This window comes from Lynx rufus, unplaced genomic scaffold (assembly GCF_022079265.1).
Source record: "Lynx rufus isolate CCGP_SWC_20201006 ecotype Redwood Valley unplaced genomic scaffold, mLynRuf1.p SCAF_9, whole genome shotgun sequence".
Taxonomy (NCBI): Eukaryota; Metazoa; Chordata; class Mammalia; order Carnivora; family Felidae; genus Lynx; species Lynx rufus.
This window is the reverse complement of record NW_025814897.1, coordinates 109,852,026-109,870,736: the sequence shown is the minus strand read 5'-3', so window position 1 is coordinate 109,870,736 and position 18,711 is coordinate 109,852,026. Positions and strand designations below refer to the sequence as shown.

Below are 18,711 nucleotides of genomic sequence, written 5' to 3'. Positions count from 1 at the left end.
GTGGTTGTTTCTAATATTTATTTTTCTGGTTATAAAAGTAATACATGAAGAGCACTGGATTGGGAGAGGTTTTGAGTCCTGCAGGATCTAGACAGGTCACTTCTCACAACTTCCATTCCCTCACTTGGCAAGCAGAATAAGGAGCCTGGCCTTGCCCACTCTACCAAGGGCAGTGCAGATCAAATGAGATAACACAGGAGAAGCACTTGGTAAACTGGAAAGTGCTGACAAATGGAAGAGGTTAGTGTCACCACCCTCGGCTGAGGTAGCACCAAGGTCTGAGCTCCTGCTCCTCCCCTAGCATACACGTGGTTTGATGGAGTTGAGGGAGGAGCTGCATAAATCGGTCTCAAGCCTGGCCAGATGGGGCCTCACTGGGGCACTTCCAGAACCGGGCATCAGCTGTGGCCAGTTGGGTGAGGATCTCCTCCAACTCGGGCCCGTCCTCTGGGAAGCGCTCAGAGAAGGATTGGATGAGACCAGCAGCCGAGGCCTCATACTCGAGGAGCTGCACTTCTGAGCCTGGGGAGGAGGATAAAAAAAAAAAACAGCAACAGGGAAAGGTCTTAATAGGGAAGCAGATAATCATAATCATAGAAGCAGGTAGTTACCAGGTGCCAAGAATCGTGCTCGGTGTTTTATTATCTAATTTAATCCTTATAATAACTCTATGAAGAAGAAAGTGTTAAAGGGGAAGTAGTCAATAAATTGACTCTAAAGGGGGAGAGTCAATAACTCTATTAAGAAGGAAGTGTTAAAGGGGGAGTAGTCAATAAATTGCTGCACTCATTCACTCATTCATTCATTCATTCATTCACTTAATGAGTATATACTCTAGTGCCATGTTAGGTTAAACAGATAGTCCTTGACCTCCAAAAGCTTACAGTCCAGCAACTGCTTCATCTCTGACTACTGTGGGACCTTGGGAAAATTTCACAAGCTCTCTAAGCCTCACTTTCCTCGTCTATAAAATGGGAATGAGCATAGTACCTCTTCTCTCAAGAAGCTATGGTGACTAAATACAACAATGCACAGGAGTACCTGGGTGGCTCAGTCGGTTGAGCATCTGACTTTGCTCAGGTCATGATCCCAGGGTCATGGGATTGCGCCCCATGTCAGTCTCCATGCTTAGCATGGAGCCTGCTTAAGATTCTCTCTCTCTCCCTCTGCCCCTCTCCCCCACTTGTGCACTCTCTCTCTAAAATGAAAAGATAAATATGATAAGGCATGGAGTAAATGCCCAACAAGTGCTAGGTATCACTAGCATCGTTATCTCTGAACCCATCAGAGTTAAAAGGGCACCCATTTAACTCACGGGCTGTTCTGGGGGTCCCCTGAGTACTCATGGGAAGAATTTCCCTCCAACATACTTCCAATGCTTTACCACTCATAGAACCTTGTTGTGCTCTTGTGGCATTGCGGGGTGTATGTAGCTAATACCACAGGCTTTGGGTTCAGACAGCCCATGTTCAAATCCTGGTTCTGCCACCCACTAACTGTTGACCTCAGACAAATACACAGCTCCTCTGTGTCTCAATAGGGGTAATAACTTCCTCAGTGGGTTGCTGGGAGTTAATCACAGGAAGTTTTTACCCAGTGACTGCCACATAAAAGTCCTCAAAAGTTAGTCACCACCACCACCACCACCATATCTTTGAAAATCCAACCTGCTCTTCAGGCTTAGTTTAACCACTTCCTCCCCAGAAGCTTCACCGATTCCCCTGAAGGTGAATGTGACCTTCTCTAAGTGTTCAGATCACCGTTTGGGCCTCTTGGGTGCTTATTAACACTCCCTGGGTGTGATCATTTCTCTCTAGGCCTTATTCCTAATGGACTGTGAACTCTTGAGGCAAGGGCCTGGGTCTGATTCATTGCTCCATCCCCAAGGGCCCACATAGGGCTGGACAAGCAGAGCAATGCTGTTGTAATGAGCATTTATTATGTGTCTGGCATGATTACTCATTTGACATGCATTGAGCAGCTCCTGTGTGCCAGGCCCTATACTAGCTACTTGCTGGGGGTATGCCATTTTCGCTGACATGGAGGCAAGGCAGGCAAGGAAAATAGCAAAGAGTGACAGTGCATGAAGGAATCACTTTAGATTGAGGGGTCAAGGACAGCCTCTCCCAGGAGGTGCCATTTTAACAGAGACCAAAATGACAAGAAGGACCAACCAAAGGTCGGGGGAGGACTGTACCCAGCAGAGGAAACATTGAGTGCAAAGGCTATGGCAGCCTCAGGGGGCAAGCTCAGGGGGCTGGAGAAATGGAAAGGCCATGAACCTGGAGGCCAGTGAGTCAGGGAAGAGGGGTCCCAGAGGCCTGCTAGGGGTCCAGGCCAAATCGCCTGGAGCCTCTGGAGTGCAGCGTGAAGAGTTGGAAATAAGGCTCTTAAATGTGTTTTCCTTGCCAGTCGGAGGTAATTATTTCATTTAGCCTTCACGACTGCCCATGACTCTGGTAGTGAGGAGCACTCTTAATTCGGCTCTTGGTTCTTCCAGTAAAGAGCTGTAAGCCTTGAACAATTTAGTCTCTGTGCTTGTTTTCTTAACTGTAAAGTGGGGATAATACCTACCTCATTGGGTTATGGTGTGAGGATTTATTTTTATTTTATTTTTTAAGTAAGCTCTATGCCCAAAGTGGGACTTGAACTCATGACCTCAAGAGCCAGCCAGGCACTGCTATGGTCAGGATTTAAAGGGTTAATCCAAGGAAAGCACTAAGAGCTTGAAGAGAGTACTTAATTTAGGTTTACTACAGTGTCAGCACACAACGAACACTGGCTCTATGACTGAAGACACCCAAGCCAAGAGAGGTTAAATGATTAGGCCAAGGTCACAGAACAGCTCTGAAGCCCATGTGGTAACCACTGTATGGCACTAACTCATGTGACAGGAGTCAGGAACGATGGGTCAGGAGGGGAGCGGAAAGTGAATGCAGCAGCGGGCTGGGACCCCAGGGGCCTCTAATACAACAGGTACAAGTGCAGTGCAGACAGGGTAAGGCTTCTGGAAACAGGATTATCATTTGAGGAGGGAGAGGGACCATGGGGCTGCTGATCTCTCTGCTGGGCTCTACAGAGTCACATTGTCCCCAGAGTTCCACCGGCCTGCAGGGTTCCAACTCACTGCCTGCCCTGACCTCTCCTCATCCCCAGGCACCGAGAGGCCTGATTCTCCAGGACTATTCCTGGCCTCCCATAAGCTTGAAGTCTGTCTGTTCCACTAGCCCCTGCTCTGCTGGCCTTCCTCAAACCTCCAGTCACTGTCTTATAAGCAGCACAACCGTGTGTGTAGCAGGGAGGTGGTAGATGCTGAGGTTTTGGCCTGGGGTTTGGTCTGGGGTTTGGCCTGGGGTTTTGGCCTGGGATTTTGGCCTGGGGTTTTGGCCTGAGGTTTGGCCTGGGGTTTGACTGTGGCAGGGAGGGAGAGAGGCAGGAGTCACTTCAGGTAGCCTGAGCCCAGGGATTGGTTCCAGGCCTCGTCTCTCATGGGGCCCTGAATGGCCCCCCATCAAAGGAGGCTCAGCAGTCTGTTACCTTCAAGACGAGTGTTGGGCTGAACAATGAGCTTCCGAGATTCCTTGCGGAGCAGCACGGTATCCCTGAGGGTGAGGAAGCACTCAGGGGGTGCATCAGTGACTGCTGCGTACCCCTCATACAGGGCCCGGCCTCCGGCCACATCTCCCGTGGACTTCAACACCTGTGGGAAGGCAGGAAGAGTCAGTACCTATGACAGACACCTCCCCTGCATCCATGGGGCTTTGCCAGGGGCTGCAGCCAACTGTGCCCAGCCCTGGACAGTATCTGCTCTCTCGTGGTGTTACTGTGCTGAATATGTGAGAAATGTAGATCAAGGGCTTAGCTCATAGTAAGTGCCCAGTAAAGTGAAGCGAGTATTTCTCATTTGGTTGTCTCATTTGAGCTGTGGACAGAGAAAGCATTACCATCACTTTTTTTTTTTTATTTCACATACACAAAATATATAGTATATATATTAGGTTATAACATATGGGTCATAAACAATACATAGGTTATAAAAAATAATAAGACACCCATGCAACCAGCACCCAGCTTGACTTAGCTCCTTCCTTTTTTTAAAAAAATTAAATTTTTTTTTTTAATTTTTTTTTTCAACGTTTTTTATTTATTTTTGGGACAGAGAGAGACAGAGCATGAATGGGGGAGGGGCAGAGAGAGAGGGAGACACAGAATTGGAAACAGGCTCCAGGCTCCGAGCCATCAGCCCTGAGCCCGACGCGGGGCTCGAACTCACGGAGCGCGAGATCGTGACCTGGCTGAAGTCGGACGCTCAACCGACTGCGCCACCCAGGCGCCCCAAAAATTAAATTTTTAAAAAAGTATTTATTTTTGAGAGAGAGAGAGAGAGCATGCACATGAGCAGGGGAGGGACAGAGAGAGAGGGAGAAAGAGAGAATCCCAAGCAGGCTCTGCACCATCAGCATGGAACCTGATGTGAGGCTCAAACCCATGAACCATAAGATCATGACCTGAGCTGAAATCAAGAGTCAGACATTTAACTGACGCAGGTGTCCCCACACCAAAAAAAAAAAAATTTTTTTTTATGTTTATTTATTTTTTGAGAGAGAAGAGACAGGGCATGAGCAGGGGAGGGTCAGAGAAAGAGAGACACAGAATCCAAAGCAGGCTCCAGGCTCTAAGCTGTCAGCATGGAGCCTGATGCAGGGCTCAAACCCACAAACCGCAAGATCATGACCTAAGCTGAAGTTGGACACCCAACTGACTAAGCCACTCAGATGCCCCAATTTTTAAAAATTAAGTAGGCTCTATGCCCAGCATGGGGCTAACTTATGCCATCAAGAGTCACATGCTCTACCCGACTGAGCCAGCCAGGCACCCCAAGTTAGCTCCCTTCTTGACTGCATCCTGGGGCTTCCTGTCTGAGGATATAGTCCCCAATTCTGTGCTTATCGTTTCCCTGTGTTCCCTAAATTCTGCTCTCAACCATGTTATTTTAACTTTGGCTTATGTCCTATGATTTGCTTTTTCTGCTCAATTTATGTCTGAGATTCATCTGTAGCTATAGTTCACCCATCTCACTGCTGTCCAGTATTCCACTTATAAACACAAACAATTTAATCTCTTCCCATGCTGATGGGCAGCTTGTGCTGTTTGCCATTTGGCACCGCTGTTGACACCCTTTGTATCTCCTGCTGAACAGAATGAACAGATGCAGGTTTCTCTAGGAGAATCATTTGTCTAGAGGTCAGGGGAATGCTCAATCTTAGATGAGCCCACCTTGTTCTCCAAAGTTGTTGGACCAGGCAATGCTCCCAGAAACAGTGGCTGGCAGTCCTGACCACCTGGTATACCCAGCTGGTGTTGGCAGTTCTTCATTTTTGCCAAGCTAGTGGTATAAACCTCATGTGGTTTAAGCTGTGCTTTCCTGATTGCTCAAGAGGTTGAACGTCTTCCCATAAGTTGATGTATCATTCATTTTCCTCTCCAGTTCATGAATTTTGCTTATTTTTGTGTTGGGTTGTCCTTTCTTCACCTTTTTTTTTTTTTAAGTTCTTTATTTATTTAAATACTAACCTTTTGTTAATACATATGTGGTAAATACCCTATCTTAGTTTAAGATTCATCTTCTCACATTATTTATGGTAACTTTTGATGAGTAAAAGCTATTTTTTTTTAATTTTTTAATGTTTATTTATTTTTGAGAGAGAGAGACAGAATGTGAGCACGGAAGAGGCAGAGAGAGAGAGGGAGACACAGAATCCAAAGCAGGCTCCAAGCCCTGAGCTGTCGGAACAGAGCCCGACACAGGGTTTGAAGCCACAAACTGCGAGATTGACCTGAGCCAAAATTGGACACTCAACCGACTAAGCCATCCAGGTGTCCCTTTTATTTGTGTTTTTAGTTTAATCTTAAAGATTTAATTTTTAATTTAAATTTACCTTATTTTTTAACTTTTAAATGTTTATTCATTTATTTTGAGACAGAGACAGAGCGCATGCATGCAGTGGAAGGGCATAGAGAGGGAGACAGAATCCTAAGCAGGCTCTGTGTAGACAGTGGGACTTGACCCCATGAACTGTGAGATCATGACCTGAGCTGAAATCAAAAGTCAGACTTTTATTTATTTATTTTTTTTTTTTAATTTTTTTTTCAACGTTTATTTATTTTTGGGACAGAGAGAGACAGAGCATGAACGGGCGAGGGGCAGAGAGAGAGGGAGACACAGAATTGGAAACAGGCTCCAGGCTCTGAGCCATCAGCCCAGAGCCCAACGCGGGGCTCGAACTCACGGACCGTGAGATCATGACCTGGCTGAAGTCGGACGCTTAACCGACTGCGCCACCCAGGCGCCCCAAAAGTCAGACTTTTAACATACTGAGCCACCCAGGAGCCCCTAGAGGTTTTATTTTTTAAAATAATCTCTACACCCAACATGGTGCTTGAATTTACAATACTGAGATCAACAGCCTCACCCTCCACTGACTTAGCCAGCCAGGTTCTCCAATAAAAGCCAATTACTTTTTAAAGTTTTTATTTATTTATTTTCAGGTGGGGAGGGGCAGAGAGAGAGGGAGAGAGAGAATCCCAAGCAGGCTCTGCACTATCTGTGTGGAGCCTGACCCACTAACTGTGAGATCACGACTTGAGCCGAAACCAAGAGTCAGACGCTTAACCAACTGGGCCACCCAGGCATCCCAAAGCTATTTTGAATGTAGTTAAAAGGACCGATCTTCTCCCTGATAGCTGGTGCTTCTTGTGCTTAGAGAAATTCTCCTTCACTATGAGGTCATAAAGATATTCTTCTCCCAGTTTAAAATTTTGCCTTTCCTATGTAAGACTTTAATCTCGTGGTGTTGACTATGTATTGCAGAAGGTAGAAATCCAGTTTGGCTCTCCATAAGGAGAACCTGTCGTCTCAGCATGACTTATTAAATGGTCCCTCCCTTCTCCAGTGGCCTACCGTGTCCCTTCTATCATCTACGAGAGTCAATGCCTGGTTCTTGGTTCATTCCACTGGTCAGTTTGTCTATTCCTGCCCTAGGGCTATAATGAACTTAATAATCTTAGAATAAATTTTGGTATCTGATGGAATGAGTCCCCCAACCGGTTTTGCTTCAGGACTGCCTTGGCTCTTCATCATAATCATTTATGCTTCCATCTAAATTTTGCAATCAGCTTGTCAAGTTCCATGAAAAACCCTCTTGGGACTTTATTCAACCCTGTGAAACTCTTTATTAATTTCAACAATTTGTAGATTTGTTTGGCTTGCCTAGTCATATCATTTGCAACAAAGAGTTTTGTTTCTTCCTTTTGAATGCCTAAACTTTACATTTTTCTTCTCGTTTCCTTCCAAAACCTAAGACCTTCAGTAAATTGTTGATCAGAAGTGGAAATAGGGAGCATTTCTGTCTTCTTTCTAATTTTTTTAAATTTTTTTTTCAACGTTTATTTATTTTTTTTGAGACAGAGAGAGACAGAGCATGAACGGGCGAGGGGCAGAGAGAGAGGGAGACACAGAATCGGAAACAGGCTCCAGGCTCTGAGCAGTCAGCACAGAGCCCGACGCGGGGCTCGAACTCACGGACCGCGAGATCGTGACCTGGCTGAAGTTGGACGCTTAACCGACTGCGCCACCCAGGCGCCCCTTCTTTCTAATTTTTTATTTTATTTTGGTCTTCTTTCTGATTTTAAAAGGAGTGTTGTAGTGTTTCAACAGTTGACAGCTATTTTCATTTTTTGAAACATTCTTTATCAGTTCAGAAAATTCTTTTCAACTCTTGAGTTTTTGGGTTTTTAAATCTTTTTTTCTTAAATGTTTATTCATTTTTGAGAATAATGTTTATTCTCAAACATTTAAATGTTTATTCATTTGAGATTCATTTTGAGAATCACTAGAGCATGAGTGGGGAAGGGGCAGAGAGAGGGAGACATGGAATCTGAAGCAGGCTCCAGGCTCTGAGCTGTCAGCACAGAGCCTGATGCGGGGCTTGAACTCACAAACTGCGAGATCATGACCTGAGCCAAAGTCGGACACTCAACCGAGCCATCCAGACGCCCCTAAACTCTTGAGTTTTTAAAGAGGTTTTTTTTTTTTTTATCATAAATGGATATAAAGGGTCTTTAAGAGTTTTTCTAAATTTATTGAGATGATTGTGGTTTTTCTCTTTTAATCTGTTAATATGCAATTTTCATAAATGTATTTTCTAATGCTAAATAAACCTTGCATTTCTGGGATAAATCCAAGTTGGTATTTTCTAGATTTGGTATGCTAGGATCTTGTTTAGAATTTTGGTATTTACATTTTCCTTTTTGGAACTATCTTTGACTTTGGTATCCAGGTCAAACTAGCATTATAAAATGAGGTGGAGAACATTCTCTCTTTTTCCATTATCTGGAAGAGTTTATGTAAGATTGATACCACCTGTTACTTGAATATTCTGAAGGATTCACCTATAAAACTCTTAGTATTTTTTGTATGAAGACTTTAGATCACTGATTTAATTTTTATAATGGCTGAAGGACCATTCGAGTCATCTACTCGTGAGTGGACTTCAGTATGTTTTATTTGTCTAAGAATTTGTCCACTTCAACAAAGTTGTGAATTTTATTGACGTAAGTTTCTGATATATTTGTACTTATGTGCCCTTTAAGTTTCTACTTTTATTTGTGTCTTCGCTCTTTTTCTTGACAAACCTTGTCAAATGTTTGTCGATTTTATTATCTTTTCAAATAATCAACTTTGGACTTGTTGGTCTTCTCCATAGTTGTATTTCAGCTCCTTTGTGTCTGCTCTTATATTTGTGATTTTTCCCCTTCTATTTTCTATGTATTTCCTTCTCCTCCCTGAATTCTAAAACTTGATGGACTTATGAATTGGGTCTTTACTCAATTCTAGGAAATTCTCGGCCATTATCTCTTCTAATATGTCTTCCCCCTCCCTCTCTCTCTCCTTTCCGCTTAAAGTTTCAGTTTACTTCCTTAGACCTTTTCACATTGTCTCCCATGACTCTCCACTTCTCTTCTAAATTTTCTTTTTTTTTTCCTTTTTAAGTTTTTTGTTTGTGTGTGTGTGTGTGTGTGTGTGTGTGTGTGTGTGTTTAGAAAGAGAGCAGAGCAGGAGAGAGAGACAGGGGGGGAAGAGAGACAGAATCTCAAGCAGGCGCCATGCTCACTGCAGAGCCCAAAAACGTACTGTGAGATGACCTGAGCTGAAACCAAGAGTTGGATGCTCAACTAGTTGAGCCACCAAGACGCCCCTCTTTTAAAATTTCTATCTTTGTCTCTGTGCTACCTGCTGTATATTTTCTTTTATCTTTAGCTGAATCTAAAACTTGTTTAACCTGCCTATTTTTAGTTTCATTGGCTGGATAGTTTATTTCTGGGAGTTCCATGTGACTTTTTTCCAAGTATCTGACATTTTGTGGGTCTGATCCTTACTTCTGCCGATCTGCAGGTGGCAAAGTAGGACTCCTGCTAGGGCTCCCACCAGGTAAGCCTCTTCCTCTTAGACCCAGGGTTACAAGGTTATTAGCTCTAGTAAAGAAAACCAACGGGGACCTCTGAGGGCTCAGTTAAAGAGAACATCTTGTCTTTCTGTCTTCCCAACAGTACTGAGCACACGGAAGTACTGAACACACATTCACCAAGCTGACATGTCAGACCCCATGAGCTTAAACCAGAGAGCTGGTAACACGGATGCCAGTGGGAGGCAGATGGTTTCATAAACCTGACTAAGGCAGGTATAGGTAGTAGGGAGTAGAGCTGGCAAACTGGAGAGTGCTGCCATGCCCAGATGTCCAAATATGGTGGCTCCTGCTTAGTTTCAGCCTCTTGTTCACATGGGACTTGAGCCTACTGATGCCAGTCCTTCCAAGAAGACAGAAATACAGATTTATACCCAACCTTGCCAATTTTCACAATACACGGTGGGCCAAAATGGACTGTGTGTGTGACCCCGGCTGAAGCCTCTCCTTACGGAAATGCCTTCATCTTCCCTGCTTGCGGTCTCCTTGCTGTGCTCTTGGCTTTTACTAAGGGGCTAATAAAACAAAGAGCCACACCAGAAATGCTTCCATATTCTGTTTCTTCTGTAAAACTATTGCTGAGGTCACTGTCCATCCTGCTGAATGATTCCTCTTATACAGAGACTGAACTGGTTCAGTCCCTAGAACGGAACACTTTGTGCTTGTTCAATACTCAGTCACAGTTCAATATTGGCCTAGGATTTGGGAGATTTGACTCCTTCACCTAGTGACTTGTTGTTGTTGTTATTATTATTATTACTATTAACAAACTATTTTGGAATAATTCAGATATGCAGAAAAGCTGCAAAGATAAAACAAAGAGTTCTCATATGCCGCTTGCCCAGCGTCTCCTGTTGTTAACATTGTACAAAATTGGTACATTACTAACAACTAAACTCTAGACCTAATTTAGATTTCACTAGTTGTCCCATTAATGGCCTTCTTCTATTCCAGAATCTAAGACATCATATTGCATTTTGCATCTACTGACGTTTAATTTCTAATTTTACTTTAACGGCCAAATATCTTTTATTTAAAAAAATGCCTTTCTTGGGGCGCTTGGGTGGCTCAGTCGGTTGGGCGGCCGACTTCGGCTCAGGTCATGATCTCGCGGTCCGTGAGTTCGAGCCCCGCGTCAGGCTCGGTGCTGACAGCTCAGAGCCTGGAGCCTGTTTCGGATTCTGTGTCTCCCTCACTCTGACCCTCCCCCGTTCATGCTCTGTCTCAAAAATAAATAAACGTTAAAAATAATAATAATAAAAAAAAAATAATACATCATTGTTCTTTAAAAAAAAAGAAGAAAAAATGCCTTTCTGGAAATAGACAGGAGTATAAACACAGAGGTATTTGCTGAATTGAAAAGCTGGGCCTTCTACTGGTTGAAAAAGCTGGCAGGACCCCGCTCCAATGGAAGTCGCTGCACCATGAAGAGCGAGCCTTCAGTGGCTCTTAAACTTTGCTGAGTGTCAGACTCACCTAGCAGGCAGGTAAACATGCATATTCCTGGACCCTGCTCTCACAACTTCTGAATCAGGTCTGGGGTGGTGCCCAAGAATCTGCATTTGTAGCCTGCTCCTGGGTGATGCTGATGCTGGTGATCCATGGACCACACCTAACGTCACGCTGGCTTGGAGAACACATTTTATCTCAGTATGTCGTTTCATGTGATTCCTGCCAGGTGAGGCAGGGAATGTATCCCATTTAACACATGAGAAAAGTGGTGCCCAGCAAGGCAGAGCATGTTGCCCCAATCACACGGCTGGTTAATACTGACACCAGAACCCCCAGAGGTCCCGGCTCTAAGCATCCCGACATGGGAGAGCAGCCAGGGCCACGTTGACCACTGTCCTTTACCTACTAAGCTCCAGGCCTCCTCCTGTCCCTCAACCCACGAAGCTCATTCCAATCCCCAAACCAGACGTTGTGCTTCCTGTTTCTTCTGCTCTCACATCTTCTCACAGCCAAGGTTCCTCCTTGCCACTCAAGTTCCAGCTTAAATACCATCTCCTCCAAGAAGCCTTCCTTGACCACCCAGGCTAAGGGGGCTCTGCATCCCTTTCCCCTCCAATCTCGCTTGCTATCACATCACCAAGTTTTACTGCCTGTACAGGTCTTTTCGTGATTTGAAATGATCTCATTCACTAATCGTTCACATGTTTATTGTTTCCCTTCTCGGTAGTAAGCCTTCCCTTCATCTCAGTGCCTGGCACGTGGTAACACTCGGTATACAGACTTGTCGAATGACTGAATAAATAAATAAAAATAAATTAATAAATAAACGGATGATCGGAAGGCTACAAGGTGGTGCTGGAGAGCAAGTCTGGAGGGCAAGAGGCCCCTGTTTACCTGAAGTCTCCTGAGGAACCGCTCCAGGGCAGGCTTGCCCACAGACCGGATCTTGTTGCGGTCAAGGCGGACCCGGGCATCTGGCCGCCCATCAGTGCCTGTGGTGGCAGTGACAGTAACGAGTCCCTCGCCAGCCTCCAGCAAGACCCTCAGGATCACAAACCGGGCCTGCATGTGGGCCTGCCAGAGCCAAGAAGAAAGGAATCATTTGCAACCCTGATGGAAGACATATCAAGAGCTTGGGCCTAACATACAGTATGTGCTCATTAACTGTCAATTAATTCTTACCATCGTATTCTCCCTCATTCCGTGGGCCTTTTTCTGCCTTAAATGCTTCCTCCCTTCTCTGCTCACAAGGGAAGACAGGCTTTCCTGGGAAATAGGAAGGCCATTCCCAGGCAGAACCGTGAGCCCTGTGCTCCCCTTTACCAACCCCTATGCCTTTCTCTGCTCCAAACCCCACCCTGATGATAGCAGATGTCTCCGGGGGTCCCGCGCAGTCCAGGTCACCAAGCACCTTCTCCTCCACATCTTGTTTGCATTCAACAGTGGGACCAAGTCAGCATCAGGATCCCCAGTTTACAGATGACAAAACAGAGGCCCAGAGAGGTGAACTGACTTGCTCAGGATCACACAGCTGTTACAGAGAGCAAGGACTTACACCTAAGTTTCCTGACTCTAAAACATGTGCTCTTTTGATGACATAAGATCGCCTCCTTAGAACATACTTGTATAACTTTCAAAAACGTCCCTACTGCTTACCTTATTTCCGAAACACATCTCATAACTGACCAGTCTAGCCTAAAGCTCTGGAGGCAGACCGCTTGGATTTGAATCCTGGCTCTGCTACTTACCAACAAGTTACTTAATCTCTTTGTGCCTCCATTGCCTCGTGTCTACAATGAGAGTAATAACACACCTACCTCCTGGGGTTGACACTGGGAACAAATAAGTCAATTCAGGTAAAGTGCTTAGAAACGTGTGTGGCACGGAGTTAAGTCCTACACAAGTCAACTATTAGCAGTCATAGTAAAATCACCTCATCTGATTTGCCATCAGAAGGGGGCAGGGGGATTATTACTCCCATTGCACAGACAGGGACACTGAGGCTCACAGCAGTGTGACTTACCCTCCCCACCCCCCTCCCCACCCCTGACCATAGGCAGTAGAGTCTGGGATTAAACCCAGTTCATGTAACTTGTAGGTAGATATGGTTGTCCAATCCCTACACCTAGAATCCTGACCTTGGTCCTTACCTGTCTCCAGCTAGACACCTCAGGGGTGTAGAACTCCAGAGCGAGCAGCCCGGCCCGAACCATGTTGAGCCAGTTCACATAGATCACATCTTCCGCATCAGCCCCCTCAAAGCCAAAGATCCTGGTGGAGGGACAGGGTGGTGGCAGGGCCAGTCAGAGGCTGCCTGGGTTTTGACCCACCCCTCGGCCAGCACACCCTCCGTCCCACCCCCCATGCCTGGTGCTCATACTCCAGCACTTGGGGGTTGAGGCAGAGGTAGAGGCCCACGCTTTCAGCCCGGCATTCTTCATAGCTAGAGGCGATGGTGCTGAACTTGCTGTCCCAGGTCTCCCCGCTCCGGTACCAGCTCTGAATCTGGGAGAGGAGGCCCAGGAAGCAGGCTTAGGGGCAGCTGCTCCCCCAGCCATGCCCAGCCCAGCACCCTGGGGCTCCACCGAGGCCGCCCTCACCTGCTCCCCCGTCTCTGGGTTGATCACTGTTTCCTGGTCAAAGTTAAATGCTCCTTTTTCATCCTGCAGAAGGGTCATGACAGGAGGCAATGAGGGAAAGCTGCCTCTGCCCCAGCCCAGGACTTCAGCCCGGGGATTCAAGGGCCATCCGCACGCTGCTGCCTCCAAACCTGAGTCCTGTGACACTGGCTGCCCTCTCAGAACCCCCAGTCACTTGAAAACCCAGACCCAGGATCTCCAGACCCCAGATATGTATCAGTGGGTGGGCCAGAAAGCTTGGCTGCTGCCCCCCTATGTGTTTCCCAGCCCCTTGCCACGCTGGAAGAGCCCACAGCCTGTGATTCTCTGCCTCAAGTAAGCTATCCACTCCGTGTGCCAAGTGTCTTTTATGCACCTGCCGTTTATTCCTCATAACTGCCCCCCCACCCCCGAGGGAGGTCCTATCACCCTCATCCACAGAGGAGGAAACTGAGGCTCAGAGACTCTCAGCCCCAAAGTGGAATCAGAGCACATAACCTTCGTGCACACTATCTCAACAATAACACCTATTTTCAGAGGGCCTACCGCATCAGGCAAGCCCAAGGGCTTTGCTTTTATTCCTCACAATAGCCCATGTGGTAGGAGTCAGGGTCCCTGTTTTGCAGATGGGCCAAATGAGGCTCACTAAGGAGAACTGACTTATCCAAGGACATAGTGTGGCCACATTTATCCACATTTCCCTGTGACTTCAAAGCCTGGACAGGGCCCAATGCCAGGCTGCTGTCCCCACTAGCTGCTCTCTGGATCCTCCTGACCTCCAGCCCCTCCCCACTCAGTGAGGTGCCCCAACTCACAGGGCACAGGCCCAACCCAGAACCCCGCTCCCTCCAATGTCCTGGCCCCAGCCGCCTCTGGTCATCTCATTTGTGCAGTTCCATGCTAGCAGTCCAGGATGGGCTCTTCTCAGCCTGACAGAAAGGCTGTCTGTCTTCTCCATACTCCCTGAGTGGTTGTCAAAGGGGCTCCAGCCATTCTGGCCGGCTGGCAGGAAGGGGCTGCCCTGGGGAGAAGTGACTCCCTGTAATACCTGGAGAGGTACAGGCTCCAGGGAACAGTAAGTAGAACAAAGACAGACCATGCTGCAGCCTCAGGACTGGGCGCATCCAGAGACTGCCCCTCGCAGCCTCCCTGTCCCTGGGGCTATCTGAGTCACACCCCCAGGGCAGGCTTCCCTGGCCTGAGCCTCGCAAGTCTTCCTGTTCAGACCACAGCTGGACTGTCCTGCGGGCCCTGCACCCCTGAGGCTCCTGGGACATCTTAGGGGAGGGAGAGATAGGAACTCCCCTCATTAAGGGGCCATTTTCCCCAGCTAACCCGGAACCCCTGAGCGCAAAGACTGAAGCAGACTCATCCAGGGTGGAGTTGATCCCGGGGGAGGGGAGCTGCAGGCGCGTTCTCACCTGCACAAAGAGCTTGCCGCTGCCGTGTCCCAGCAGCTCGTGCAGTCCCACCTGCACATCAAAGGAGGGCCCCTTCCAGCGGATGTACAGGTCCTGCCAAGGCAAGTAGAGACCCACGCTGTCTGCCGCCCCACCACAGCCGCAAAGCCACTAATGCCCCTGCTGCCAGGCAGAGGGCCCGCCGTCTACTTTATGCCAGGCTCTGCGCAGGGCACCGCATGGCCCACCTCACCCTTGCAACAACCCAGGAGGAAGGAATTGCCTCCACTGTTCGACAGGTGAGCAAACAGGCCAAGTCATGGGGCCACCAGGCTGGGAAGTGGTTGGCCCTGTTCTTTCCTCTCCCTGCCCAGGACCCCTCTGCCTTCCCGTGTCAGCTGAGGTCAGGCCAGGCCCAACCCAGACCCTTGGGCTGCCAGTGCCCACCTTGTCATCCTCCTCCAGGAAGGTAAGCTTCTCCCGCTGTGTAGCGTAGGCCACAGCCAGCACGTTCCCCAGTGACACGTTCTTAAAGCCTTCCGTCTGCCTTAGGTCGTCATCTGGAGAAGGCGGGGAGGGAACCGGGAGAGGGGCAAAAATCAAGGCCACAGACAAGGAGTCGAGACAAGGGGACCAGGCTGCGATGGAGAACTGATTAGGGCAGCATGTGGCCAGGGTGTGTGTGTGAGGGGGAGGGGTGACCCTGGAGGCTCAGGGGGGATACCGTGATGGCTTCAGGGGCCTGAGGAAGCTCACAGTTGGGGATGTTGATGCCAGCAGGGATGCCAGAGCCAGAGAAGGTGAGAACATCCAGGGAGGTGAAGTCGGGGCTGAGGAACTTGTCCTTCTCGAAGGCGGGGGGCCAGGGCAGCTCCTTCAGCAGCTGTTCTGCGCTTGCCACCAGACACTCAAACTTGGCACTCATGGCCTTGTTCACCATGGCCACAAAGCCTGCAGGGAAGGAGGAGGGCTGTGGGCTGGCAGGGATCCTATACCCCACTTCCAGCCATCACGCACGTATTGAATGCCTGCTGTGTGCAATACCCTTTGCCGGCCAGTGGGGAGAACAGTGACCCAGGCCTGGCCCTGCCTTCGTGGAGGTCACTGGGGTGGGTGGGCTGTAAGGAGAAGGCTTCAGTGGGTAACACCTGAGACGGATCTTAAAGGAGATCGCGGGGAGCACATAGGGGGCGGTGGGTAAAGGATCGGATTCCCAGTGGAAGGGACTGCATGAACAAAAAAAGATGCTCTTCTTTTTGGAGAAACTGAGCTGTCCTGCATGGCTAGAGCATCTGACTTGCACGGTGAGGCTGCTATGCAGGAGGGCTGGGGCTGATCCTTTTAGAATTAAAAAGGAGTTTTTAAGCTAGGAGTTCCCAGCTTAAAGCACAGTTTCTAAAGTTGTACTCCATAAAATGCTGTTTCTATAAAGGCCTTCATAAAGAAAGAGCTTCCTGGTTAAATAAGTTTGGATACCACTATATGCTCTATCACTAACTTCTTAGAGATTCCTAATGTACGTTTGCATATTAGAGGTACTGAAGAGTCCTGTAGGCAAGACTCCTTGCTGCTTAGCACTGAACCCTTCATGGTGTAATTCGTGTTAACCCTGCATGACCTATACCTTGGAAAGGACCGGCCTAGACTACTGCCTGGTCAGGCTCTTGCAAAGAATGGATTAACTTGGCCAAGGGTTAGACTGGACGAAGCCTCCCTGTCTGGAGCCACTCTGTCAGGTGGAATTGACACCAGGCCAGAAAGCTGGGATGATTAAAATAACAAAGAGGGGCACCTGGGTGGCTCAGTCAGTGAGGCGTCTGACTTCAGCTTGGGTCATGATCTCACGGGTTCGTGGGTTCAAGCCCCGCATCGGGGTCTGTGCTGACAGCTCAGAGCCTGGAGCCTGCTTCGGATTCTGTGTCTCCTTCTCTCTCTGCTCCTCCCCCATTCATGCTCTGTCTCTTTCTGTCTCTCAAAAATAAATAAAAGCTAAAAAATTTTTTAAAAAATATAATAAAATAGCAAAGAAGAAAAAGCAATCTCAGGGACTGGTTAAATAAATTAGGGGGTGGCTATATGATGGCACACCATGTAACTGTTAGACATGTAGCACAATATTGAATGTCATGGGAAATTATAATATTATGCAGCTACTGAAAAGAACATGGGGGGAGCCTGGCTGGCTCAGTTGGTAGAGCATGTGACTCTTGATCTTTGGGTCGTGAGTTCAAGATCCACGTTGGGTGTGGAGCCTACTTAAAAAAATAAATAAGTAAAAGTGAAAAGAATATTGGGGCGCCTGAGTGGCTCAGTCAGTTGAGCATCCGACTTTGGCTCAGGTCATGACATCATGGTTCGTGAGTTTGAGCCCCGAGTCAGGCTCTGTGCTGACAGCTTGGAGCCTGGAGCCTGCTTCAGATTCTGTCTCTCTCTCTCTCTCTCTCTCTCTCTCTCTGTCTCTCTCTCTCTGCCCCTCCCCTGCTTGCACTCTGTCTTTCTCTCTCTCAAAAAGAAATAAACATTAAAAAAATTTTTTTAATGATAAAAAATAAAAATAAAAAAGATAAAAAGAACATGGTAGGTCGATACATACTGATTTGAAAAGATATCCAAAACATTCAGTAAAAAAAGCAAGTGGCAGAACAATATATACAGCATGACCTCATTTACCTGGACGAATTAAAAGTTGTGTGTGTGTGTGTGTGTGTGTGTGTGTGTGTGTGTGTGTGTGTGCGCGCGTGCGCTTAAACAAAGCTCTGGAAAGACCTTTAGTGAACTGTGAACAGTGGTGACCTCTGGAGAGGAGTGTCAAGGGGGAAATTTCACACTGTATCCTACATACTTAGGTATTGTTCCAATTACTTACAACAAACATGGATTTTTAAATCCCCCCACACACATTTTGAAACATTTACAGCTCTATATAAAAATGAAAATCACAATGTACATTCCCAATTTTAACCTTGAGGTGGGTGTAATCACAGATGATTTCTTTTCCTCTACTTTCAAAATTTGTGACCACGAACATGGACTAGTTTTCTAATAATCACAATGAACTGGGGTAAAAAGGGGAGCCTCTGAGATCAAGGCTGCTTAGGAGATTCTGGGGTCTTGACCCTGAGAGAGGCCTGGAGAATCAGGACCCAGGCACAGAAGCTGCAGGTGCACACACCTGTCCTCCCCTCTGGTACCTGCATCACCTGCCCCCTCGGCCTGCATCTACGAGCTCAGATCTAAGCTGCCCCCAGGGGCTGTTGGGGCTTTCCTCTCTCCTCCCACGCTAATCTCTCTGGCTTCTAGCAGCTGGGTGCTTCAGACTCTATCTCCAGGGGCTGGGGAGGATAAGGCTTGGCACAGAAGTCTAAATCCTCAGGCTGGATGCCTGGGGATATGGGCATAGACATGGAGGCTAAGGCAGCTTCCCACCTGCCCTGGGATGACAGCAGCCAAGTCAAGTTCACAATCATGATGTTAATTATGCTCCCACTCACCCAGCACCTTTCCTGTGCCTGGCATTGCGTTGACAGCCTACATAGAATACCTCACTTCCCACGACACCTGAAAGGGAGTGAGGGATGCTCATCTCTGGGTTTACACAGCTGGGGAGGTCACACAGCCGGTGAGCGGCAAAGCTGGGCTCTGGACCAGACAGCAAAGGCAGAACAGCAAAGTGGCTCAGAGCCGAGGTTCCAGGCTTAGCCACTCACCAACCTCTGT

At 47.6% G+C, this 18,711-nt stretch overlaps 1 protein-coding gene across 1 annotated transcript in view; it reads right to left on the bottom strand.

Moving 5' to 3' along the window:
• The window catches only part of DPP3 (dipeptidyl peptidase 3), a 35,255-nt gene continuing 16,544 nt past the window's right edge, over window positions 1–18,711 (bottom strand). Inside the window, exons 9-17 of the mRNA XM_047070919.1 lie at window positions 15,751–15,945; window positions 15,442–15,554; window positions 15,016–15,108; window positions 13,577–13,639; window positions 13,357–13,481; window positions 13,127–13,247; window positions 11,871–12,050; window positions 3,538–3,700; window positions 1–522 (exon numbers count right to left, since the gene is read on the bottom strand). Coding sequence (XP_046926875.1) covers window positions 350–522; window positions 3,538–3,700; window positions 11,871–12,050; window positions 13,127–13,247; window positions 13,357–13,481; window positions 13,577–13,639; window positions 15,016–15,108; window positions 15,442–15,554; window positions 15,751–15,945 — 1,226 coding nt within the window. The 3' untranslated portion in view covers window positions 1–349. The remainder of the gene's footprint in view (window positions 523–3,537; window positions 3,701–11,870; window positions 12,051–13,126; window positions 13,248–13,356; window positions 13,482–13,576; window positions 13,640–15,015; window positions 15,109–15,441; window positions 15,555–15,750; window positions 15,946–18,711) is intronic.